The 27,935-nt window shown below is 38.0% G+C and overlaps 1 protein-coding gene across 2 annotated transcripts in view; it reads left to right on the top strand.

Moving 5' to 3' along the window:
• Positions 1–862: 862 nt before the first annotated feature.
• Positions 863–27,935, top strand: part of slc26a5.S (solute carrier family 26 member 5 S homeolog) — a 51,971-nt gene continuing 24,898 nt past the window's right edge. Inside the window, exons 1-5 of one of the 2 annotated variants that reach the window (XM_041588492.1) lie at positions 863–1,068; positions 2,667–2,786; positions 21,205–21,404; positions 24,717–24,856; positions 26,904–27,014. In XM_041588492.1, the coding sequence (XP_041444426.1) occupies positions 21,250–21,404; positions 24,717–24,856; positions 26,904–27,014 (406 nt within the window). In that variant the 5' untranslated portion in view covers positions 863–1,068; positions 2,667–2,786; positions 21,205–21,249. The remainder of the gene's footprint in view (positions 1,069–2,666; positions 2,787–21,204; positions 21,405–24,716; positions 24,857–26,903; positions 27,015–27,935) is intronic. The other variant, XM_018255772.2, reaches the window with a different exon arrangement.

Raw genomic sequence — 27,935 nt, 5'->3', positions numbered from 1 at the left:
TTGTGGCCTGGGCAAACAGGCGGATAGCAAAATGCTCTGAACAGCTCCCTGGCAGTTTTGGTGACTTACCTGCAGGTACACTGACAGGTCTGAGAGACAAATGTCTGACCCACGAGTGCACCAAAACTCTGTGCATTCATCACAAGGAAAATATGCGCAGAGCCCTGAAAAAAGTGGAAGCAAAATATAAACAGAGGATTCAGAAAAAGAAAGAAGTGAGAAACATGGAGAGATCAAGTGAAAAGGAAATAGGAAACAAAAAGTAGAGAGAGGTGAGAAAAGAGACAATAGGAAGAGCAAAGGAGGAGATAACATGGGTGTCAGTGCTGGGATTATAGTAACCAATCCACGGGCCATTTAGTGCTGTGGGTCACTGTTGTATTGTGCATTGAGTCACTGTGTATTCTCTATACTGATTGCTTTCAATACTGACCTTAACACTTATAAATATGCAAAGAGGACCATCACCATCATTATAAACTGTGCAGTTAATTCATCAAGCCATAAAAACCTATTGCATCGATATGTCACAACCTCAACAGGTTCAGCTCCCACAACCCTACAGAAGAGCGCTGCACAATTAGCACTAAACATTAAAAACCTTTTTTAAAAGTCTGCCATGAACAGTCACCGTCTAATTAACTTAAACAATAACCCTTCTTGCACCCTCAAACGACTCTGCCCGCTCGTCAGAACGACACAGCTACTGTAGCTACATCACAACGACTCGCACTTGTACTGCACTTGTCACAGTGGGAGTCATCAAACGCCCTCAAACTAACCTTTAGCTCCGCTGCAATGCATTGTGGGGTTGGTAGTTCTTTCTAGTCTTGAAATTCCTCCGTCAATCGGCTAAGAACCACGTTACCCAGGGAATCTTGGAAAGGGGCTGGACGCTACACAGGCGTACTGGTGTCCTATCTGTAGCTTCTCACATTTCAAGGAGCTGATAGTTCTCTAAGTAAGTGAGAGCTGCACTTGCTGTTAAATTGTAACCATATTAGTAAAGCATTAAAAGCTCCAGTACGGATATAGTATTGGAAGAGGCGAGCGCAAGGAGTCATAAAGGTAAGTGACCCAGAGTGAACCTTCTTTCTTGGAGATAATATGCAAATGTTCCAGTCTGGTCGATTCCTGACAGCCTTGAAATTCACAGTAGCCTTGTCATAATGTCACAGAAGCTACAGGGAGTTGTATCCCTAATTATACCTTTCATTCATCATTGTGATTGCTCTGTTATTTCATATTTCTGCTGCCATGAGCTACAATTAGATTTATTTCAATGCAACAGTGTTTTCTTCTGTGGGGATTTAAACTACTTCATTAAATGAAATGCAAGCTGTATTCCAATATCATCTATCTATCTATATATATCTATGTTTCTAATTCATGTATATAGTGCTATTTGTATACACTGTGCTATATCTATATATATATATATATATATATATATATATATATATATATATATATATATATATATATATATATAATCTTGTGCCACACTTGTACATCTGTTAGAACATGCTAAAATGCAAGGACAGTTGTCCCTGGAGATTCTTCATCATATATGGGATTTTCCATGCAAGAATAGCTGCCGCTCTTTTTTTGAAAAATCACTCTTTTAAATTACAAATGACTATGTTCATACACATGACATGGTTACTTAGTCGTAACACCCCCCTCCCCCCTTAGCACAACTCAATAGACCAGAACTACTGGGCTAAGGTGCTATCTACATGCTGCTATGGTGGGACTGTAGGTAATGTAATAAAAGGTGCAAGGTTTGCCCTGTGCTAGTCACCCATGGCAACCAGATGTTTTTAAACAGGTGACTTATAACTGGCACTTGCTGATTGCTGTAGGTGACAAGACCAGTACCTTATATCTTTTGTTACAGTACTTTCTTGGGCCTATTTTTCATACTGTGTAAAATAATTAATGCCAGAAAAACAGTGTAAAATAAATGGCAGATTTATCAAGGTGTGTGCTTTTTTTACACAAACAATCACCGACAAGGGCACATGTGTCATTTAGTGGTTGACTTCTTTTACCAATATTTATTAAAATTGTATATGAAATAGGGGACCCTGTGCTTCCTGCCCCCCCCTGCAGCTGCATGGTCTGCTTTCTCTGTAGTTACACCCTGATTGCATTATAATAGACATTAATACTGGGGTAAATATGCTCTATGTATGTGCTTCAGTAAACCCACCCGTATTTACAAGACGTTATCGGCTAATAAACACCATTCTTCTTTCTGACTAAAGTACCAATATGCTAGTAAAATTCCATATCCATAGAACAGAATATTATCCACAGTGTAGCAGATACATTTGGCTGAAATACACCGTTTTTTTTTTTGCGGCAGCAAAATTCTTGTGAGGTGTCCTATTTAAATCATGCCCTAATAACAGTACATAATGGCGTTTTTAAGTACGCACCTGGAGGTTCTTCATAGATGGGGATTCTGGGAAATGTGAACTTCTGAAAATTACATTGTAGGAAGAGGAAGCTGTGTGGCTGAAAAAACGTGATAATGTGTAGTGTGATTTTGCTGGCTTATTTATTATGACAGTATTAACATTTCTAAAAATGCAACATTAAAACAGCATGTGTGCCCTTGCCCATCCACCAATTCTGACCTTGTGTAATTTTTTTTAAAGTCACTGGGAAAAACTCAAGCAGCAAGTAAAATCTCCAGAAATACATGATGAATAAACACAGTATTTTGACATTGTACTTCTAAGTGTCTGCATCCATTTACATCAGATTTTTACACAGAGGTATGCAATCACTGAAAATAAGTACTCTGCCGTTTATTACGCTGTGATGCCTGGTAATGTGTGGTGCATTTGTTCACTGTTTTTTTTTTTGCACATCGTAAGATATAAGCCCATTTTGTGCTTCAGTTATACCTTTTACAGTTTGTTTGTACAGGGAGTCTCCGAGTTACAAACACCTGGCTTACATACAACTCACATTTACAACCGGAGGCTATTACAGTAACATACCGTGGTTTGCTTGACTTTTATTAGCATTTAGCTTTAATCAACTGAAATCCCCACTGGTGTGTATTGTCTACTGCAGAGCACAGAAAGGTAAAAATAAATATTATGCTAAGACAAACATCTGTCTAAGTTGCATTTAATAAGTAAATGTGCGATATATTTTAACTTACATACAAGGAAAAACCTACAGACAATATTTCATACGTAACCCGGGAAATGCCTGTATTTCCTTCTGCTAGATTTTGTTTTCATGGGGTAGTGACCATTCTTCATGGTACAGGTATAGGATCCCTTATCCGTAAACCAGATATCCAGAAAACTCTGAATTACGGAATGGCTGTCTCCCATATACTCCATTTTATCCAAATAATCCAAATTTTTAAAAATGATTTCCTTTTTCTCTGTAATAATAAAACAGTAGCTTGTACTTGATCACAAATAAGATATAATTAATCCTTATTGGAAGCAAACCCAGCCTATTGGGCTTATTTAATGTTTAAATGAATTTCTAGTAGACTTAAGGCATGAAGACCCAAATTACGCAAAGATCCGTTATCCGGAAAACCCCAGGTCCCGAGCATTCTGGATAACAGGTCCCATACCTGTACAGGATTCTTCAGTGACAACCTACCTGGTGCCTGTTTGTCCCTTTCTGAACTGCTCATTCGGACTCTTGATACTATTTAATAGAAATAAATTTACCTCTAGCAAAGACACCACTTCCTTGAATGCTTTGCATGCTTTTTCACACGTCTGTTAAACTGCTGGTTTATGTAGCATGATATACAGATTGTGCTTGCAATTACATTCACAAGTAACTTTAAAACCTTTGGAAGTTTGCGATGAATGTATAGTTGAGAGATGCTTAGAATTAAATTTTTTTGTAAAATGTATTTATTAAAACTTTCAGGTTTCCTGTCATACAGTTTTCTACATATGTAGAAATGATTACAGTTACATATCTTGAGAGTAAAATTTTCAGTGAAAAACATTAAAAGTAGTTTAACCAAACAAACAAGGTGACTCACATGAATCTCAGTGTGTTTCCATAATTATAATTGTGGAAACAAAATTATATAGGACTTTTACCTAAAATGTGTTCTTTGCGCGGTTAAAGAAAATGCAACTGTAAGCAACTTTCCAATTTATGTTAATGATGTTCTTTTCAGTGGTATTACATTATTTGTGAATGGAATTGGCATTAAGGCCAATGTTTTCAGCCTAGGTGTGTTTTTTTCAGGCCGAGAGAAGCAGATCCACTCCATGCGCTATCTCTATTGATTTAAATAAGACCTGCTTGAGTTCAGTCACACGCAGCTGAGAGGAAGTTGGCCTGGAAATGACTGCTTTTGACTATGTCTGTGTATTTGGACTGACCTCTGCTCCTCTGCATGTGACCATAGGCGGAGGGGGATTTTTGGGTAGGCTAATGTTATTTCAACAGTTTCTCCATCAGCAATTTTCCACTGGAGGAGAAACAGCTGATTCAGTCCATATTATAATCACTGGCAAAAGTTGTAATTCACGAGTCTGAGCACAGAGGGTGGATTTTGTCTAAAAATGCACTGCAATCTGAAATCTGTCCCATACATGGGCTCACTAATGAGCTACTAAGTGATGAGCCCACAGGCAGTATGGTTAAGTACTAAGTCATTTTTTACTGGACATGAACAAAGCCAAGACTATTTTGAAAATAATATGCAGAGTGCTCTCTTATTATCTTATGCTCTCAAAATTATAGAAAAAGTTCAGTTCATCCACATTACTGGAAATCAGGACTAATGCTTGGGTTGTTTAACATGAAACAATGTTTGTAGTCTGTTTCACATAAAACACAATGGAGATGCAAACTGTGACATTTATGGGAGATCTTACATACAGAGAGTATAATCAGATATATGTTGCCCCCTTGCAAAAACAGTAGCTGCTTTTTTTTACTGCAGTTTCAAAGTAATACAATATTATATTAGATGACATTGAAAAAAAAACTTGCATTCAATAATCAACTCAAAATTTGTGTCCTAGTGAAAATAGCCCAACTGTTCTGCCAGCTGCCCCAGAGGAAGAGGGAAATACATTAAAGGCAGAATGCTGCAGTCTAAGCTGTGATATAAATGAAGGCAGCACTTCAGTAAGAAGGAATGGACATTTATTTGTTAGACAACTTACAAGGTCTTAACCCCCACCCCAAAAGTAAAACCAAAATCCAATCACAATGGTTCCATTTAACTATTCAGGTAGGTGTTGGCTGAAACTGGAAACCAGTGGCGGAACTACCGGGGGAGCAGGGGGTGCGAGCGGGCCAAAACCCCCCCTCCCGTGTGTTGGCCTAAAAGCAATTCATGTTTGACTATTTACTTTATCTGCTTCCTACCTCTGACCCGTGCAACAGTGTTGCAAGTTGACTGATTAAAGAACAAAGTAACAAAAGACAAGTAACAAAGTAACAAAGAACAAGTAACACCAAAAATTAAGTGATTTATATACATGTTAGCATAAGTACAAGTTACCCTCTGCTATTAAAGTTGTTGTTTTGCTCCAGAAACACTATTATATGTAAATAAGCTGCTGTGAAGCCATACAGTGAAGCCAGATAAGAGCTATGGAATACAGTACTTTCTGTCCTTATGCAGAAAGATTTGCAAAGTCAAATGTCATCCAGGGCTCTATAGATTAAAAATCTTAAAAATACATTGCAGCACTATGGCTTATGGTGGGGCATTTGCAAGACCTCTCTGACAGTCATACACAACCTAAAGCAATAAGTCATTTGTTGTGACAAATCTCCTGAAAATAGCTTTCCTTTACCTAACCTTCAGATTGTCGCAAGAGAAACACATGAACAAATGCCTTCTTTCACACATGAAATGTCTGTTACTTGCTGCAGATGCAGCAATTCAAAGTTTAGGCAAGTAGATGGCATTTTCATGAGATTTGTTGCCTGTGGTTGGGCAGATTTATTGCATGTGGCATATCTCTTTGTGTGACAGTACCCTTAAAGTGCTCAGTATTCACACAGACTTTAAGGGGCAGATATATCAAAGTTATGTGAATCTTTTAAATAAATTTGAATGTATTTATGAAAAAACGTGAACGTCCAATATTCAATCGAATACGAATGACCTGAAAATTTGAATACAATTTGAATCGAGTTTTCCTCTGAAAAAAAACTTGAATGTCAGGAAAGCAATTGACATATTCAAATGGTTCAACAGACCTCTGCCATTAACTTGTAAAAGAACTTGGCAGGTTTTAGGTGGCGAATATTTGTATTAGAACAGTTTCCAGGATCAAGGTGTGATGAATCTCACATTCTAATTCAAATTCGAGTTGGTGAATTAAAATTCGAATTTGTCAGTTTTGACCAAAAAAACATGGAAAATTCTAATTTACCATTCGAACCTTAATAAATCTAACCCTAAGTGATTAAAGTTGGTCCCAGGTATAATAGCACCAGCAAATAGAATTAACTGGTCAATAGTATGAAAACCAGTATCTGTTTGTTGATATGGTTTATCTTGCCATGTAGAATGCTAATGTTTTTAATAAGCTTTATTAGTGGCCCTGATACAGTTTCTGCAGGGAGCTCAAGAGAAAGGCAATTCGAAGCACTGTCATTAAACCAAACAAAGGACATTAAGTGATATTGGTAACTCTGTATTTTATAGATCTCAAGCCTTGAATTATCCCAAGTGACTATATTCCCTATATTTTCTCTATAAAACATGCCCCTCCGTTTATTCCAAAACATTTCAGTTTTTGCGAGTCTACAGTTAGCTGTTGCCATTAAATATTACAGAAAACTGTGTAGACAAAGTGGGTTATAATAAACGTGGTTGGGCTGGTTGTCAAAGAACTGGAATAGGGCTCTGAGATATGTTAGTGGTTTGGAATGGAAAGATTGTGCAGTGAGAAGATGACCAGAAGCATGCAGGGTTATTTGTCTTTGGCTGCTTGTGGGATGCTGGGAGCAGTAGTAAAACAGCCAGAGAGCTGCAGGTCGGTCACCACTGGTATCCATATTGAAAATATTGTTACTAGAGCAAATATGACCTGTGTAATTCTGTTTCTTGTCCCCTAATATGTGTTGTGGTTTAAAGGCGATGCACTCTGCTAAATTAAGTGGGCAGCCATATGTCTTAGTACTAGTGAAGCTTGTTACCCAAGCTGGACTGACAATTTGTCAGTTCAGGCATTTGCCCGGTGGGCCGCTCCATTTATAGCCAAGTGGGCCTGGGGAACTCTGGAGCCGCCATATAGGAGCCAAAACTGAGAGCCGCCGAGGAGAACAGAAAAGGCTGCTGGATGAAGACCGCCAGCCAAAGTTTAAAGGTAAGTTTCCACTGAATACCAGTGGTCTATTTTTTTTCTTCCCTGGCTACCATTGTTTTTTTAATGTTTATAATGTTTTTAATGTTTATAGGAGCGAGTGCCCTGACAATGGCTAACTTGGGGGGACCATGGCCAATGTTTTTTTAACTTGAGGGGGGGAAGCTGGCCACCAATGTCTCTTTTTTTTTTAACTTGGGGGACTGGCCAACAATTTGTTTTTTGATTTATGGGGGCCCTGACCACCAATTTTTTTTAACTTGTAGGGGGGGGGGGGAGCTGGCCACCAATGTTGCACATTTATATGTTGGCTGATTTGATTTTTTTGCCAGGGATGCTTTTTATTTCCAATCCAGTCCTGTCTGTTAATGCAGTATAGAAGTGATTAATGCTAGTACAACTCAATTAGCTATAATGGTTATGTTCCATAGATACACACAAAACATTGCCATAATGTTTATAGCAAGAGAGAACTGTTAGAAAATTTAAAAGGCTCAGGACTTTAACCTCTTACCCTGAACTTGAAACAAGTTATTTACCTTTTAGTGAGACTAACCTACTGTCCTCCAAACTTTGTAGAGTCATGCAGTTCTAAATCAACAACAGACAGTTGCAGCATTACAAACTATATCTAGTTTGCCATCAGTGTGAGACCAAATTACATAAATTGTGATTGAAAGAGACCAAATGCTTTTGGCTTTCAAATTGACAACAAAATCAAGACCCTGTTCTAGTCTTTTGTAACTTGGGACTGTATGTGTCACACACTCTTCTGTCTCCTTAGATTCTGTTGCTTATCAGTTTCAATACATGGCCATACACGGGTAGATCAAGGTTGGCAAACGAGCGGTCTTGCACTGATATGTCCACCTTCAGTGGACATTATCATACTGATTCGATCGTGGGCCCTAGGGCCCAACAACTGGATCAGAAGGCCAGAATTGCAGGCGGTGGGAACCGAGGACAGCATCAACGAACCAATTAGGCCCTCGATCAGATGGTAATTTTAGGCCTGCTTGATCGTCATCTTGCCAATTTTTGGCCAGATATTTTGACATAGCCAGTCAATGGTCCCATACACTCGCCAATAAGCTGCTGAGTTTGTCTGTCGGCAGCTTTCATTGACCACCTTTAGAAGCATTGTAAAGTGTCATGGTTACCTGTTTCTCTTAAAATCATGACAGACAGGAGTGAATGACTAGTTCTTAAACCCATGTAATGCTACAGTTTACTTCTCTAACATGACAGGCACCACGTTTCTCCATCTGTAGACTGCAGTGCTGACTGTCCAAGAGTAAGTGTTCCATAGTGCATAGTTAGCTGATGACCAGGAAGAGCTATTTGCTTTTCTTATTAGTTATATTCAATATTGTGTCATGTTATGTTTGCTTATTATCAGTGATGTATGAAAATATTTTATGAAACATATGTCTAACGGATGGCATTACTTTTCATTTCCCCTTTTGATTAATTATTAGCCTAGTTTGGATTTAATTAGACTACTAGGATATGACAAAATTTCACAAATAAGAACTGCATGCATTTCCTAGCAACTCCAAGTACATATAGTGGCCAAATGGATTTAGTAATTGCATCAGCTTATTCTTACATGGGGTTTATTTTTCTTCCAGCCATGTATTAAATAGGAAGTGCAACAATTTCTGTACAAAGAATGATTTCAATTAAACTGTAACCCCCAAATGAAATAACAGACGCTAAGTTTGCCCAGAAGCAGTAACCCATAGCAGCCCATTAGATGTTTGCTTTTAAAGAGGTGACCAGTAAGTGCTACCTACCTGTTGTGAAAGTCAGAACTTCATTCCCTGCCTAAAGCACTTCCTATTAATTTAAATGGGGAATGCATTACATTGACAGGAATTGCTGTCAAGTAGGAGAATATTCTTAAAGGAGAAAAAAAAAACACTGTTAGTAATTTTTAGCAGAAGATAGGCACCCACCCTGCAATTCTGGGAAACATGAACTTCTGAAAATTGCATTGTGGAAGATAAATAAAAAAACAAACAAATACAAAAAGTATTGTAGACGTGATACCTATATTGGCTAACAATAAAAATACATTGCAAGCTTTCAGAGCACCAAGGCCCCTTCGTCAGGCAAAATACAAATGAAAGCTAGAAAGGAACAGCATATATACTGTTAGATCAGTGAAAGGCATTCATGGGCAATAAATTAGGACGTTACAGATAGATAGAGATCAAATGTAGAGATATCCATTCCTTACGGAAAACTTTTGTTAATCAGGGATACCATCCGCAGGTTATTGATGATCAAATCCACAGAGAAACTCAAATACCCAGAGACACACTCTTGGATTACAAAGAAAAGACAGAAAACAACAGAGTACCCATTGTAGTTACCTACAACCCACAACTGAACATTATTAGATAAAATAGCCAGAGACCTGCAACCCATGCTCCAACCAGAGACCCGACTAAAATAAATACAGGTACATTTCCCTGCAACAGATGTGAAACCTGCAAATACATCCTGTGCAAAAATCAAGTTGCAATTCCGAATACACAAAAAGTCGACACCATTCTGGACCAATATTCGTTTGCTTCATCCAATGTGGTATACATGATTACATGTACTAGGTGCTATACAGGAGGCATATACATTGGTGAAACAGGACAAAAATTGCGCACAAGGATGAACCATCACAGACATAAAATCAACACCAAATCATGTGATACACCAGTGGGACAACATTTCTGCAGTCAAAATCACAGTCTTAGGACATGCAGGTCTTAATTCTAAAAGGGAACTTTAAAGGGGATGGAAACCTCGTCGGCGCTAACCCCCCTCCCTCCTCCCCCCTGGCCTACCCCTCCCGCTGGGCAAATGCCCCTAACTTGTTACTTACCCTTCTGCGCAGGTCCAGTCCAGGGAGTTCACAGGCGACATCTTCTTCCACGCGATCTTCTTCCTCCTTTGACCGGCGCATGCGCAGTAGGATCGTTTCGCCGGTAGAATCTACTGCGCATGCGCGTGACTTTTGGCGCATGCGCAGTAGATCCGTACCGGCGAAACGATCCTACTGCGCATGCGTGAAAACGCCGGTCAAAGGAGGAAGAAGATCGCGTGGAAGAAGATGTCGCCTGTGAACTCCCTGGACTGGACCTGCGCAGAAGGGTAAGTAACAAGTTAGGGGCATTTGCCCAGCGGGAGGGGTAGGCCAAGGGGGAGGAGGGAGGGGGGGCAATACACGGGAGGGGGGAGGGGGGTTAGCGCGACGAGGTTTCCTTCCCCTTTAAAACTGAACGGGAAAGGAAGATTTATGAATTCAAATGTATGGAGTTATTTAACACATTAAGACAGGGCCTTCGTTTAGGGTCAGGTTTCATATCACACTATGTGACCTGACTGAATTTAGACTCCTGGACTATTTATAACCCACCCTTATTCATTGTATTATCTCTACAATTGATCTCTATCTATCTGTAACGTCTTAATTTATTGCCCATGAATACCTTTCACTGATCTAACAGAATATATGCTGTGCCTTTCTAGCTTTCATTTGTATTTTGCCTGACGAAGGGGCCTTGGTGCTCTGAAAGCTTGCAATGTATTTTTATTGTTAGCCAATATAGGCATCACTTCTACAATACTTTTTGTATTTGTTTGTTTTTTTATTTGTTATTTTTGCTACTGGCTAACACTGTACCACAGTTTTTGTTTTGTGCATAATTGTGGGAAGATGAAAATGTGTGGCTGAAAAAACACGAAAATGTGTAGTGTGATGTTGCATACGTATTAAAAATGCAACGTTAAAACAGCATGTGTGCCCTTGCCCTTACACCAATTCTAAACTTATTTAATTCCTTAAAGCCAATGGGAAAAAACTCAAGCAGCGAGTAAAAATTCTGGTAAAAGTCACTCTGTAAAATACATGGAAGAAAAACATGACGGATAAACATAGTATTTTGACATAGTACTCCTAAGCAGCTTCTTCCATTTACATCAGATTTTTACACAGAGGTATGCGATCACTGAAAATAAGTGCTCCATCCTGAACCGCCACATTTATTTTCTTCAAAAGTGTTCCTCATAGGAAAAGTAGGAATCTGTTTTCTCCCCCCTGCACTCGGTTGCGACCGACATATTTGAAACTTCTGCTCCCTTCTCTGCGCATGCGCCTTTCCAGCTCCAGTTATAACATACTCCAGAATGATTTAACTAAATGGAAAGCAGAGAGAAAACTTGATCCGGGCATGCGCACGGTTAAGAATGAGGAGCAGTGTGCATGCCTGCTGTCTTGATCTTAACTGGAGCTTGCAGAAAAAAGCAGAGAGACATTTACAGAGTCACAGGATAAAGCACTTTAGACACACAGATCAGTGAGAGCTCAAGCATTTTTCTGCCAAGGTCCACCTGACTCTGATCTATGTGCTTTAAATGGAGCCGTTTCTACAGGAGTGTATTTTCTGCCATTGTCTGTGTGCTCCAACCACTGTACTTTATATTTCAAATGTATTTGTACAACTTTATTAAGCATGAGTGTGTTCTGTGTTTTTACATTGACACCTATTAATCACAAACCATGGCTAATATTACTGTTAAATACTGGTGACATGACCGTGAACTTTTTGTTTCAGTTCAAATATTGAGTTTCACGTGCATCCAATCTATCAATACTCCAACTATTTATTGACAGACTCACAAAATGTCAAATAGTCACACAAAAACTTTTAAGTGCTGTTTGCTGCTATGTAAGTTAATAGCAGCACCTGACTATCACTACAGGCCTCATTATTTTAGAACTCAGTGAGGCAGGCTGCGACTAATGCATACATTATTATTCCTTTTTCATGAATAACTTTACAGATATCATTTATGCTTAAAAATGTCCCGGCCCTTGTTGGACATAATAGTTAAGGTCTCCATCGCATTCATACAACAAACTCACATATTATGGTCAATTTTGTTATATTCTTGTGAGTGAGAGGAAACAGGAGAAACAAGAATGAACATACAAACCTCTTGCAGATAGTGCCCCCTTCAAGATTGAATCATGGACCTCAGCACTAGTGTGAGACTCACTATAGATCTCATGATTGCAATAGCCTGAGAGGAGATTAAGATATTAATCACTTTAATCCTACTGATTATTCCTTCTTAATCAGATGTATATTTATGTGGCAACATATGAAAATCCCATGCTACTGCAAGACGTAGTTACACAGTTGTGTAATCCGCTCAAGATCTCACTTTAGTAACACTGCTTCCTCTGACTCCCTTAATACTTCCTTAATTGCCATGTGTATTTTAGTTACACAATAACCTTTCTACAGAAGTCATTAGTTTTACTTGATGTATTTGTTGATTTATTCAATTTGATTTCTATGCTTTCTTTGTACTTTGTATTTCTTTGTGCTTAAAGATTATCACACCTAGCAGAACTGAACATTGGTACTAGAGCATTAGTGTAGTGCAGGGATCCCCAACCTTTTGAACCCGTGAGCAACATTCCGAAGTAAAAGGAGATGGGGAGCAACACTAGCATGAAAAATTTTATTGGGGTGCGAAATAAGTGCTGTGATTGGCCATTTGGTAGCCCCTATGTGGATTGTCAACCTACATTGAGGATCTGTTTAGCAGTACAACTGGTTTTATATATCCAAAACTTGCCTCCAAGCCTGGAATTCAAAAATAAGCACCTGCTTTGAGGCCACTGGGAGCAACATCCAAGGGGTTGGAGAGCAACATGTTGCTCACGAGCTACTGGTTGGGGATCACTGGTGTAGTGGGACCCTGTAGGAAACTTTGGACACAGGGCTCTCTTCCTGTTCTTCTACTCTCCTTATTCCACTTCTCACTTCCATTATGTAATTGTATTCTATTTTGTCTGTTTCTTTCTTCTTTTATTTCCTTGTGTCTCTACTTCTTAACACAGATTTCCCTCTCTTTTGCCTGTTTCTACTATGTTACTTGTTACTGTTGTTTTCCCAATCACTTCTAATTTTGTCTGCCTGTATAGCTCCCTCAGGGGCAGACATGATTCCCAGAACCCATGATGTCCTCTTTGTACATGGGCCTAGGGTACACGTGGAGGCTTTTTTATTGAGGGGCGAATTTTAGGTTTTGGGAACCACAACTCAAACTCTGAAACCACAAATGACATTGAATTTATTAATAGATCTGATTATAAAAAGTGGAAACAAAAGAAGCACTGAATAATGCACTAACAAATACAAATGCTTCGAAAACCTCTAAATATTCGAGTTTTTTGAACAATTACTAGAGGAAAAAAAAGTCTAATAAGATCAGAACAGTTCCCATTCTGTAGCACCTCAACATCTTTTACTTGGTGAAGTTTGATATTAAAGATTTTCTTGGTTTGACTTAAATGGAAATGCAGTGGATTGACATTGCAGGTAATTATTTGCGTGCCCTGCTGAAATGTCAGCACTATTTGCCCATGTAGGACATTTGATGTCTCTTCTCTTTTAATGTCAATGTGAAGTAATCCATGGCAGCTGTCCTAAAATGTCATTTGTTTGCTTGCTGTACCTGCAAGTGCTTAACCCAAATAGGTACAAACTTTTCTATTTTGGCACAGCACAACTTTTTCCTTTCTGTAACATCCAAGAGGCAACTAATATTTTAGGGTACTAGAAAAAGAAGAAAAAAACTCTGCTTAATCCCATATATTATAAAGTTAACACCACCCTTGCATTTTACTAGTCAATCAGTAGTAGTAAAAGTTATACCATATATGTATATACTGTACATGCACACTGTATGAAAACATTTTACATTTAGGAATAATCTGCTGTATACACAAGAATTTCTGGTAGTCCCATAGATCCATACCTGGATGTATAGGAGAATTAGGCAGTAAACAGGCATTTTTGTTTCATATTCTGATTAGTTAATTAACCTTTCTTGTTACAGGCCACTTTTAATTGACATTTAAAGTAACTGCTTATGCCTTTTTCACAAAGCTGTTTAAAAGGCACAACTAAAGCCTTTGGGGCAAATTTACTAATGGGGGAAAATTCGCCAGAGACGGCTTCGCAGGCATCATAACACTTCACCAGGAGAAAATTCTCGGAGACATCGCTAATCCACTAACATGCAAAGTTGTGTCCACGGCGCCTGCACCCGTTAGTAAATCTGCGAATTACTGCAATGACGTCATGCTGGCAAATTTTCGCCAGTGTTAGTCACGTCGCCCTTTAGTAAATGTATCTCCTCTCTCTCAAGGCTGATGGCTGTGATGTGTTTAAATACAAAGCCCTTGGCCATTGTAGTTCAGGGCTGTCCAACTGTGTCTGCTTGCCATGTGTAAGGTTTAAATGGTATCACTACGCTGCCTGCGTGTGCCCTTCTTTGCCTGTGTGTGTCTTGCTCTGCATGTGTGTGCCCTGCTCTGCCTGTGTGTGCTCTTCTCTGCCTGTGTATGCCGTTCTGTGCCTGTGTGTGCCCTGCTCTGCCTGTGTGTGCCCTGCTCTGCCTGTGTGTGCCCTACCATGCCTGCGGGTGCCCTACCATGCCTGAGTGTGCCCTACCATGCCTGCGTGTGCCCTGCTCTGCCTGTGTGTGACATACTCTGCCTCCCCTAAGGTGTTTAATCATGTGCTGGGATACTGTGTTATCCACAGGGGATGAGGAGGCATATGGATCTAAGGGTATGTCTTAATATGACAACTTTTTTCACTTATAAGTGATAAGTGATATCCCTGCAGTGAGCACCAACCATTTGTTTTTTTGGTGTGCTACCACAATTAATGTGGATATGGTCTTGTGGTTTAAAGTGGGAGTGGTTTAAAAACAGGGAGTGGCCAACACTGGCTTCCATTATCAGCCCTCCACCATGTAGGCCAGAAAAAATTCGGCCCTCGATAACACAAAAGTTGGACAGCACTGGTGTAGTTGATGGGAACAACTAAATGTATATTTTAACATAACACACACACACAAAAAAAAACAAACAATTCCATCAATGTTATTGAGCACTTAACTGCCACCCCTTACAAATTTGCTGGTAGTTAAGTTGTAGATATTGGAATGTTCTAACCAATTCACAGAAGCTAAAATTGTTTTGTCAGCATTAGTCAGCACAGAGGGAAACCATTCTAGGCGGTTAGCCTTTGGTATGTTCATGGTCTGACTAGTTCACTTGTGTTTCTGTGTGTGCTTTAGTGAGTATCAAGAAGTGATTTTGTCTACAGCCTTTTCATAGAATAAGCATGACCTCTGTGTCCTCAGGTTGAATAAGAACTAGCTCAGAGGCACACATGCAGGGAACCTGTGGGAATAATGATATTGCAGTACATATAATTGCATCTGCAGCATTCATTGACTGCAATGCTACAGTCACAAAAATGATCTTCCAAAAATATGATTTGTCCTTGTTTTGCCATAATGTTAAATCAGTTGTTCACGGTTTATGGATGGTGTGATGCACTATAACTTTTCTGATGGCTCTTTTTCTGGATACAATTAAGGTGCAGAATATTTTGCTCCTGATGACCCTAGTATATGTGAACGTGGTACTAAAAATAGACTGTAAGCTCCCACTGGCCAGGAAAATAGATCTGCTCTAAGCATTAAATTACAGGCTTACATTTGAGAATTCTTCATTTCATACCATAATTGTATAAACTACTTCTTCTTACATTTGACATTAGCATAATTGTGTGAAGAGGTACAGTCATCAGAACAAAATGTTTTTCTCAGGAACTTGGGCTTGAATAAATAAACCACTTAGATTGGCCTGTACAAGAGTGCATTATATTTATAAAAACTCTTATTTTGTTTTATTGTGACAAGGAGTCTTTGTCAAGTAGCTATATGGCAATTTTAAAGGAAAACAAAATCCTAATAATGAATGTGGCTAAAAATGCCATATTTTATATACTGAACTTATTGCACCAGCCTAAAGTTTCAGCTTCTTAATAGCAGCAATGATCCAGGACTTCAAACTTGTCACAGGGGTCACCATCTTGGACACATGTTCAGTGGGCTCTGAGCAGCTGTTGAGAAGCTAAGCTTAGGGGTTGTCACAAATAATCAAACAGAAAATGAGGTTGGCCTACAATATAAGCTGATGCTACAGAACTGATTATTTAATTCTGATGCTAGTTGCACTGGTTTCTGTGCTGCCATGTAGTAATTATCTGTATTAATTACTAATCAGCCTTATACTGTGACATTTATATTCTATGTGTACTGTATATTGTGAGTTGGTCCCTAAGCTCAGTATGTGACAGCAGCACAGAGCATATTCAGTGAATAAGCAGAAAAGAAGATGAGGAGCTACTGGGGCATCTTTTGAGACACATAATTTTACTGCTAAAGGACTGTGGTTACCTTGGGCTGATACAGAAGCCCAAAATATAATGTTCAACATTTCTAGCCAACGTCTTTATTTAAACTTTAGTTCTCCTTTAATAATGATACTAACAGCCCAACAGCAAATGCTTTTTATGTTCTGTGGGATATCAAAAGTTATGCCTTGATGTATTTTCTCCCGGTTCCCTGCTGCTTAGATAGAGATATAAAACCTCACCTTTAGTCACCATATGCCATTTATTGATATGATAACGATACATGTATGGGATCTGTTATCCGTTATCCAGAAAGCTCTGGAAAAGCCGCCTCCCATAGACTCCATTTTATCCAAATAGTCCAAATTTTTAAAAGTAGTTTCCTTTTTCTCTGTAATAATATAACAGTACCTTGTACTTGATCCAAACTAGGATATAATTAATCCTTTTTGGAAGCAAAACCAGATTACTGGGTTCATTTAATATTTACATATTAAGTTATGAAGATCCAAATTACGGAATGATCTGTTATCTGGAAAACTCAAGGTCCAGAGCATTCTGGATAACAGGTCCCACACCTGTACTATTGCCATTGTCATTCTAGATATGTTTATAGCTGAGCTATAAGGACACGTGTATGTATGTAAGTGCAATATTGAGAGCATCTTTTTTTTTTTTCACACATTGTATCGTATTAGCCCAAGAGTTATGACAACATTGTGGTCTCAAAAGGTGTGATGTCTTGCTTGATTTGTGGCAAAGTGCTTGCGCAGTTGCATTCATTTTGGTGAATTGCCTGAAAATGCTGACGCCGCAGCACAGTTGCATCCAACTCTCCAAAATGAGAGTCATGCTCACTTTTTCACAAATCAATATTACATAATTTTTTCGCCAGAACTGCAGCAAGTACACAGGGCACTTTGGGAAGCCTGAAACTACTGCCTGGTCCAGAGTTGGAAGTAGCTCCAGGATTCCCCTGGATCATTAGGCACAGCAGCGTTCAATTACAAACAGATGGCAGGAAAGACTGAGTGATGCTGAGCACAACTATACCTAAGTGCATTTTGATGCAAGTACCTTTAATGAAATTGTGTTACACACAACTGTGTTGCTCACATACTGCTGTGGCTTAATGTTTACAGCTGGAAAAATCTCCATACTCATAAAAACCTCATTCAGTGTGTGTCATTTAATGATACTGTCACCATTCCAAGCTGCTCTAAAACACCTGCTAGGAATAGGGTTGCAAATTTTGCCCAATCTGACTTTGGGCAGGGAGGGGGGATGTGATGTAATTGGGCAGAGCCGTGATGCACTGGGGGTGGGTTGTGATGTGGCGATCTGCATTTGGCTGATCAACATGCCAAACATAGGGAATCCTGCCTGGTTTTCCTAATTTGGGAAAACTGGTAGGCAGTTAACAGGCCCGAACTGGCAATCTGTGGGTTCTGGCAAATGCCAGAGGGGCTGCTATAAGGTCCCATAGAAAGTCAGTATATAGTGGGCTGGTGGGGGCTGTTTGGGCCTCTATGTGGGCTGATTGGGCCTCTGTGTACCTGAAATGCCAGGCCCTATTTTAATTCTCAGTCCGGACCTGGGCAGTTTTGACCTGGGCAGCCCCTCAAAAAAACAGACTCTCTGGGTCAAAACCAGACAGGTGGCAAACCTAACTAGGAAGCCCTCCACCAAAAGAGAGACAGATACTAAGAGGGAAATAGTGAAGATAAACTTGATTATTTCAGAAATGTTACTCAAATTTTAATTGATTATATTTAGAAAGGTTTATAATTTCAGAATGATAACGTGTATATTAGATTTTCATTTTTACAATGGTCCCTTATAAAGGTTGTTAAGCCAATATTACAGATGATCATGTCTGTGTACCTATGGAGGGCTATTAATTGTGTTTCAGGAAACAGGGAATGGTATTTTTACTGTTTTAGCGAAGACACCTACTTCCAATAGTTTCTACCCTTTATATACTTCATTCTCTTCATGTATTTTTTTTTGTACTGTTTCTTTATAGAGAGAAATAAGTAAAAACAGGATTTGGAGTCATTTATCATTGGGCTTAAAGTTTTGGCCTTTAACTCCCTGCACTTTGGAAAGGAGTCACAAAAACTAGATCTTATTGTACCTTTGGCACAGTTGAACTTCGAGAGAATAATTAATCATAATATTAGTATTAGGGAGTTGAATAACCCTACAAAGTGTTTATCTTAGTTTAAATTCTGCTGCTTATGTTGGATGTGCTGACATTTACCCTTGTCTTGTCTGGTTTGGCAGTGATCCAGATTATTGCACCACATAGCTTGTACACTTAGATGCTTCATATTTTCAATTCAGATTCTTTGATCATGCAGTTTTTTGTATTTGCTTCACCTAACGGTAATGCCTGATCAGAAACTTGTGCTTTTACAATAGTTTTTCTACATTCTAGCTAATAGGGCAAGCAAGGGTGAGCTGAACTGTGAGAGTCTAAGATAGGCTTTGTCATTCATCCAGGCTTTGGTATTTTCACCAGTCTAGTTAAAGGAACAAAAATAGCAAAAGATGAAAGTGTTTTTAAGTAATTAATAAATTATGTAGTGTTGCTCTGCACTAGTAACACTGGGGTGTTTGCTTCAGAAAGACTACTACAATTTATATAAACATGCTGATGTGTAGCCATGGGGGCAGCCATTCAAGCACAGGACACATAGTAGATAATAGATAAGCACTGCAGAATCCCATTGTATACTACAGAGCTCATCTGTTATCTGCTGTGTATCCTTTGCCTTTTCTCCTTTTTTTAGCTTTGAATGGCTGCCCCCATAGCTACCCAGCAGCTTGTTTATATAAACTAAAGTATAGTTTCTGAAGCAAACACAGAACTTTTACCAGTGCAGGACAACAGTATATTCAGTGTTGCCACCGTTTAGTCTGGGCAGGGGGCGTGGCTGTGATGTGGGTGTGGTTGTGACATGCTCAGATGAGGGGGTGACATCAAGGGCGGTGCTATGGCGTGGCATATATCATATAATCATAGGGAATCCTGCCCAGTTTTCCTAATTTGGAAAACTCTGCAGGCAGTTTTGACCAGGACAGCCTTTCAACCCTAAGTACATAATATTTTAATTACTATAAAACACTTTCATTTTTTGGTGTAACTGTTCCTTTAAGTCTACCTGCTGAGCTGGTCACTGTGAATTGCAACATATAACTGAACGCATGGAAATGGAGAATGTTGAATTGGCAGTGTGTGCGTTTAAAGTTTGGAGATGCCCATATCACCAGTGCATAGGAGGAATGCTTACAAGGAGTTAGTGTATAATATACAACCTGGTAAAAGAGCATTCGATTATGAATATCTTGATATCAGGTGCAATGATAATGCATTAATTAGCTTGCATATAGCTTGGGATAGGGATGAGCAATCTCTGATCCTCCAGTTTCAACAGTTAAGCAGCAAAGTTAGGATCTGGCTCTGGACTGCATAACAAATAACCTTCTAATAGTTAAACATCCTGCAAATTGTGGATGTGACTTGTGCTATAGTATGTAAAAAGTGATTCAATCTCATAGGCATTCTAAGCAGTAATAAGGTGTAAAAACAAGAAGAAATTAATATGGATGTCCATTTTTCTGGTATAATGAAAGAAAAAAGTAATTCTAAGCAACTTTCCATTACAGGTATATATTCCTATAGTTCTTTCAAAAGAAGCATCAGTGCAGGCTATTTGGCGCAATTGCACTTGATTTGTGACAATGTGCACAGAGTTGCACCTATTTTATTGAATTGCACACAGCTAAGTGGATTGCTCTATCACACATGACTGTTACATGTGGGCGGTATTGGTATTGTTGGTAAACTTTTTTCATTTAATACTCTGTATAGGAAAATACATTTGCAGCACATATAAAATTGCTTGTACTGTAACCTGCATAGTCATAGTTCAAGCACTTTTAAAGGGCAATGCCCCAATGCTGGAAGTTCATGGTCTTGATCTCTGTGCTAGTTTAAATTGACAGGAAGGCTAGGGGATAGGAGAAGGATGATTATAAGAACAAGACAGAACAATGGCACATTCAAGCAAGGAAGATTCTGCAAGCTGAGATGGTAGCCCTATTATGTGAGCCCCGCAAGCCTAACTTGAAAAGTACATTTTAACAACCCATTGTATAAAAATGTTTTTCCTTCATGAGTCTGGAAACCATAACCTGTTACCATAACAAATATTTCAGATACTTTATTCTGGTCAAAGTCAACATGTAACAGTGTAAAAAATCTGTTTGTTTCTCATAGAGATTCTTTCAAGGAAATTTGGCTTTTACTTCAATGTAGGGTTGCGACCTTTCAGGGCCACACAGTCGGGACAGGGGGAGGGGGTCAGTGACACCATGGAGCAGACAACTTATTTGTATGATTCAAATTTGTTCACAATTTTATCTAGTCTTTTCCCTCATTACATTTTTGAGTTATTTTATTGATAAATAAAGTAAAATCATGGGTGGGGGTTTTGTTTACTAAAATAATGAGAACATTTTGAGTTTTAGTAAATAACCTCCTAAATGTCTTAATTTTATTTCAGTGTCATTTACGGGCACCAGCGACCAAGAAAGGTTTGAAATATGCTATGGAATTAATTTCAGGGGAAGATGATTGTCTTTGTCAGGGACAGATGTACTGTGTGGAGCGGCCAGTATACACCCAGGAATATCTAGAGGACCAGTTGCATCTGCGGAAAGAGGAACCAAAATCTCTTGTCCATAAAATTAAACAATCATGTCGGTGAGTATAACGGCACATGTTACATTTAGAACTGGCATGCAGCATTACAATTATCATGTTATTAAAATACAAATATGACTGATTATTTAAAGCTGGATGTTTAAAAACTAAGACTGAGTAAGATTAAATTACCACACCAGTAACAAACTCTGTAACAAAATAGCTCTATGCTTCCATTATCTGTTTTCCATACTGCAATAGAAACAGCACTCCGTTCAAATATATTGTGGTTTTGTTGTGGAGACTGCAGTAATGGAAGCATATTCTTGTCTCACTTTTGTTTTAAGGAGCTTCATTGTGGCAAAATTGTTGGCTCATAAAGCCAATTGTTTAAACCCCTAATATAAATGTAATGTAATAATAACCTCATTAGAATTCTAGCTTTTATGTTACCTAATATCCAGAATGAAGCATTATATCAATTCACAGCTGGTTCTCATAACAACTGTTTCTTAGTCGTCGCTCACTGTTAGTCAATCAAAACCTTTGTTGTTTATATTATCATTTACTTCTTTTCTTATATTCTTTTTTTAGACACCAGCAACTTCGATTTGTCTGATCAAAAAGGATAATGCATATTATTCATGCATATTGTTTTAGTCTCTGATACATGATAGATTACTTAAGAGGAATGGCATGTATCCAGCAACCTATTCTTAGTTTGAGATAATCTTCTCTAAAACCTCCATAAACACTAATTCTTTATGCTTTTTTTTTTTTTTTTTATTAGAGAAGCAAAAATTAACTCTTAATATATAGATACCCAGACTCTCCAGCCAATCAAGGAGCATTATTGGAGTTTAAAAAAAAAGAAAGAAAGAAAAGAACCTTGTTTGTGACTGTATAAAATTCACCAAACCTCATATGTTTGATACACACTTTCCCTAATATCTGTTTGTCACAATTATAATTGCTACTTTGTTTCTCTTTGTTGATTTATAGTTGAACTTTTCTGCTTCAGGTACCCAAATTGATACTTTATTGTAATTCTCCAGGGTGAACTGATAACACTGGGATACATGAATTGCAGAACATAAACAATATTGCTTAATATAGAGATAAGTTTAATTAAGCTACAACCAGCTATATAGTAAATAAATATAAAGTGCCACGTGCAATATTCACCATATGGATTTCAAATAAAACATTTTGAAAAATCTCAATGGTTTGTTTGTTTGTTTGCTTCTAAAAAAGTTTTTTAAAACGGCGCCATAAACAATTGATAAGACTTAGAAATGAATCACAATTAATTCTTAATATTATTTTAATCACCTTAATTAATTCTAAGTACCGGTACTATATAGAACTCCAATTATTAGTGATTATATATATTTGCTCTTGACGTTTTAATCAATCCACCTGGCTAATTCATGAATTAAGAAAGTGACTTATACAATTGATTAATTCCACAGGTTAATTATAAATAAATTGTGCATACTATATAAAGTGACCTGTGCAATTAATTATACAATTGATTTCAAAATTAATTTGCTACAATTCCTAATAGATTATAAAGTGACTTATGCAATTGAATTAATTCAGCAACTTGTATATATAGGGTGCACAACATAAAGTGGCTTGTGCAAATAATTAAAACTGGCAATTTAAAGATTAATTTGTTGCGATCTTAAACATAAACCCTGGATTTTTATCCTTCTATGAAGATAAGAAAAGGTGAAAAATTGTATAGAGGGTGGAGTTGCTCCCAAGATCTAGCTATTCGTTTTTTTCTGGTCCCTAGGAGCACCACAAAGTTGGAGAACTACAGGAACTGTAGGGCTGCGGTCTCAAATTTACATTCCTATATTTACTTGGAAGAGGCTATCATAACCTACAAAACCGCAAACCCCACAGTCCTTAGAATAGAAAATAGATTAGTTAAGAGTCTGAGAAGATATTTTAAAAAAAATTCGTAGTCTCAATACCACCGCACCATCCGGTGATTATTAGCTAAAATCCGAGAGTCCGTCAGTTGCCCTGACGCACGTTTCGCTATTAGCTTTTTCAAAAAATTGCCTCCTAGGGACCATAAAAAAAACAAATAGCTAGATTAATTAAGGTGATTAAATTAATATTAAGAATTCATTGTGATTCATTTTTAAGTCTTATCAATTGTTTATGGCACCGTTTTAAAAAACTATTTTAGAAGCAAACAAACAACCAAACAATTGAGATTTTTCAAAACGTTTTATTTGAAATCCATATGGTGAATATTGCACGTGGCACTTTATATTTATTTACTATATAGCTGGTTCTAGCTTAATTAAACAAATCTCTACATTAAGCAATATTGTTTATATTCTGCAATTCATGTAACCCAGTGTTATCAGCTCACCCTTGAGAATTACAATAAAGTATCAATTTGGGTACCTGAAGCAGAAAAGGTTACTTGTTCAACTATAATTCAACAAATAGAAACAAATAGCAATTATAATTGTGACAAACAGATATTGGGGAAAGTTTGTATCTAACATATGAGGTTTGGTGAATTTTATACAGTCACAAACAAGGTTCTTTTAATTCTTTATGCTATGATTTACTATTCTTGGAAAGCTGCTAGCATTAAGCTTTGACAAGAGCAGAGCCATGGAAACAAGAAGGTACTAAAATGGGTTGTTCACCTTTAAATTAACTTTTAGCATGATATAGAGAGTGATATTCTGAGACAATATGTAACTGGCTTTAATTTTTTATTATGTGTGTTTTTTAATTAATTAGCTTTTTATTCAGCAGCTCTCCAGTCTGCAATTCAGAAATTTGGTTGCTAGGATCCAAAGTACCTAGCCCCACATGCAGCATGCACACTTGTACATACCATCTTCCCACCTTTTTCTGGTGATCCAGTGGCTTGAACTGTAGGTGAAAATAATCAGATTTTAGCAGTCTTATCATCCACATGTATTGGTAAATCACATTTTATCTGACATTAGGCCCAGCAGAACCAACAGACCAGCAATTTTATCTGGTAAATCTCCAATGGTAATGACACTGAGCAGCCATTTCTGAATTTGCAAGTTGCTGGTTATTTGGGACAGGCATAACCAAACAATATGCAGCTGCTCCTTTGATTCGTTTTCTATGGCATAGCTGTTTGCATTGTTAGAATTTACAGAGACCTTTACTATTATAATTCACATTGTGTGAATTATATGTAACACTGAAAGGTGTCTAGAATATTCTAAATAATGCAGCAGTGTACATGTTTATCATTTACATGTCAATGTCTTTTGCCCTCAGACAGTAAAGGGGTGATAAGATTATATTCTTATCATCCAGACATTTTCTTCTTTAACATTATTGTTCCTTTTGCAGATGCACTTCCAAAAAGGCAAAATCACAACTTTACAGTTTCCTCCCAATTCTAAAATGGTTGCCACGATATCCAGTGAAGGAGTATATCGTTGGAGACCTGATATCGGGGTTGAGCACTGGTGTGATGCAACTTCCACAAGGTTGGTAGTAAACTGTGTGCAGAGTGCCATAACAAAATGTTACTGGGCCCTACAACAAACTCATCTGTTAGCACATGCACAAAGCTTATATATACATAGTAATATATACATAGCATAACCTTTTAGCTAGATGGCCAACTGCTTTTGAAGGCAATAAACTAGACTGAATTTCCCAAAAGGTGGAGGCATAGACATTCGTTCAAGCAGTAGCATGTAAATGGTATTCCTTAAAGAGATACTGACACCAGAAATTAAAGGTTTTTTTACATCTATTATAACATTATCTTTGCATGTGACTTTTCAATGGCCATTTGATGGCCGTTTTTAATGACATGTTCTTTGGCACAGGAAATTGTAGTTACATTGTTTAATTATCCTAGAATTAGGATACATTGTACAGTGCTTTAGATGGTGTATTTTTTACAATTGTCCGTGGTCCAGAGCCACTAGATATCAAATTGTAAAAACAACAGCTATTTAGATGGTGTATCTTTGACAACTTCCATGTCCCAGGGCTGTTAGCAATCTAATAGTAAAAACTCCCATTAATAATTTGTAATCTATAAATAGAAGTCTCGGTAGGGTTTGGGTCAGGTGCAGATTGACTTTTTGACGCCTTCCACATCATTAACACACGCAATATACAGTTGTATATTATAGTAGAAAACCAACAGACATAACATGCATGCTGCTGATTCTGTATAATTGAATCATTAATTGAGGCTTGTTCCACATAATAGCAGTGTGGAGTTCAATTAGTGAGTTCATTCATTCTGTAAAAAAACAGGTGTCAATTACGGCATTTATTTAAGGAAGGAAGGCAGCAAATGTTGTGCATGCTGGTTATAGTGCATTTCTAAAAGAACAGAACAGTGTACTTAGATTTAAAAGTTGATTGGATAAAAACATATAAAGAAGTGCAGAAATGATAGGCTGCTCATCTAAAATGATCTCAAGTGATTTAAAATGACAACCAAATCCTAGACAAACTACCATTCAAATGGATAAAAGAATAGCCAAAATGGCAAAGACTTAGCCAATGATTAAAGAAGGTCTGAAGTTACCTGTGAGTACTGTTACAATTAGAAGATGCCCATGTGAAGCCAAGCTATTGGCAAGAAGCCCCTGCAAAGTCCCATTGTTGAAGACATACTGAAGAGGTGCCATAGAACACACTGGGGCTCATTTATAAACATTGGGCAAATTTGCACCTGGGCAGGAACCAATAGCAACCAATCAGTGATTAGCTTTTTTTCAGCCAGCTGCAGGTTGACCAGTGAAAGCAATAATCTGATTGGTTCCCATGTGTTACTGCCCAAGTGCAAATTTGCCCAGTGTTTATAAATGACCCCCACTGACTGGCCTAAAGAGAAATGGCGCAACATTTTGTGGACCGATGAAAGCAAGATTGTTCTTTTTGCTTCTAGTTTATCAGATGACACCCAAACACTAAATTCACGTCACAGTACAGTGTGAATATAGTGAAGCATGGTAGCACATGCATCATGATATGGGGATGTTTCTCATACTATGGTATTAGACCTATTTATCATTAATAAAATACTTGAAGAGGCCATGTTGCCTTATGCTGAAGAGGTAATACCGTTGAAATTGGTGTTTTAACAAGACAACAACCCCAAACACATCCTTTACTAGGCCTAATGTACCTAGGTTCCACTACCCATTCCCTTCCTGCCTGCTTAGTAAGGGCTAAAGCAATGGACCCTGAGCACATGGTTACTCAGACCTTTATACTATAGCACAATGCCATCTACTGGTCACTGTGTGGACACCATGGGGCATAGCTTTAGGCAGAATAATGAAATAGGTCCCCCATTAGGACCCATTTAGACATCTATAGCACTGGGGATTTGCCTGCCAATATTATCAAGGGTGGCTAATTTACCATACCCCTACACAAGCATAACATGTTTACTTAGCATGATATTATCCGTTACTGCCTCCAGTTTATCCCCCTAGAAACCACCTTGTGGTGGGTTGGGATAATACTAAGACACTGAACAATTTGTTCTATATCTCTTTCTAGGTTTGGCTTATGCTTTGCTGGCTGCTGTTCCACCAGTCTATGGACTATATTCTTCATTTTATCCAGTTTTCCTCTACACATTCTTTGGATCATCACGGCACATCTCAATAGGTACACAAATTATTTGTTGTGTTGGGTGTAATATTTTTGTAGAAAACTTTGTTAGTGATGTAGCTTGAGTCTCACAGGCCACCATAGACACAACTGTTGTGACGTTTTATATAATACGTTTTTGGGAACATTTTGCTATAGTCCAGAGATTTTTTTTATATTGTACCCTATTTAAAGACTCAATATTTATAAAAGACATATAAAGCAGTACCTTCTATTAAAGGGTTGTTAACTTTTAGTATGTTATAGAATGGCTAATTCTAAGCATCCTTTTTATATATAGTTTTTCAGTTATTTGCCTTCTTCTGACTCTTTCCAGATCTCAAATGAGGGTTAGTGACCCATCTAAAAAAACTATACTACAGTTTGGACCATAAATATTTGGACAGACAACTTTTTTTTTTAACTTTTGGTTCTCTACATTACCACAATGAATTTTAAATGAAACAACTCAGATGCAGTTGAACTGCAGACTTTCAGATTTAATTCAGTGGGTTGAACAAAAAAATTGCATAAAAATGGGAGGAACAAAAGCCTTTTTTTAAAACAATCACTTCATAGGCTCAAAAGTAATTGGACCAAGGGTTCAAAAGTAGGGCTGCACCGAATCCAGGATTCGGTTCGGGATTCAGCCAGGATTCTGCCTTTTTCATCAGGATTCGGATTTGGCCGAATCCTTGTGCCTGGCTGAACCGAATCCTAATTTGCATATGTAAATTAGGGGCATAGGAAAATCACATGACTTTCCATCACAAAAGAAGGATTTTTTCCACTTTTTCCTTTCGTATCCCTAATTTACATATGCAAATTAGGGTTCGGATTCGGTTCGGTATTCGGCCGAATCTTTCACGAAGGATTCGTCCGAATCCCAAATAGTGGATTCGGTGCATCCCTATTCAAAAGTAATTGGACAATTGACTC

Source organism: Xenopus laevis, chromosome 3S, assembly GCF_017654675.1.
Source record: "Xenopus laevis strain J_2021 chromosome 3S, Xenopus_laevis_v10.1, whole genome shotgun sequence".
In the NCBI taxonomy this organism is placed as follows: Eukaryota; Metazoa; Chordata; class Amphibia; order Anura; family Pipidae; genus Xenopus; species Xenopus laevis.
The sequence above is the reverse complement of the archived record's forward strand: the minus strand, read 5'-3'. Positions and strand labels throughout refer to the sequence as shown.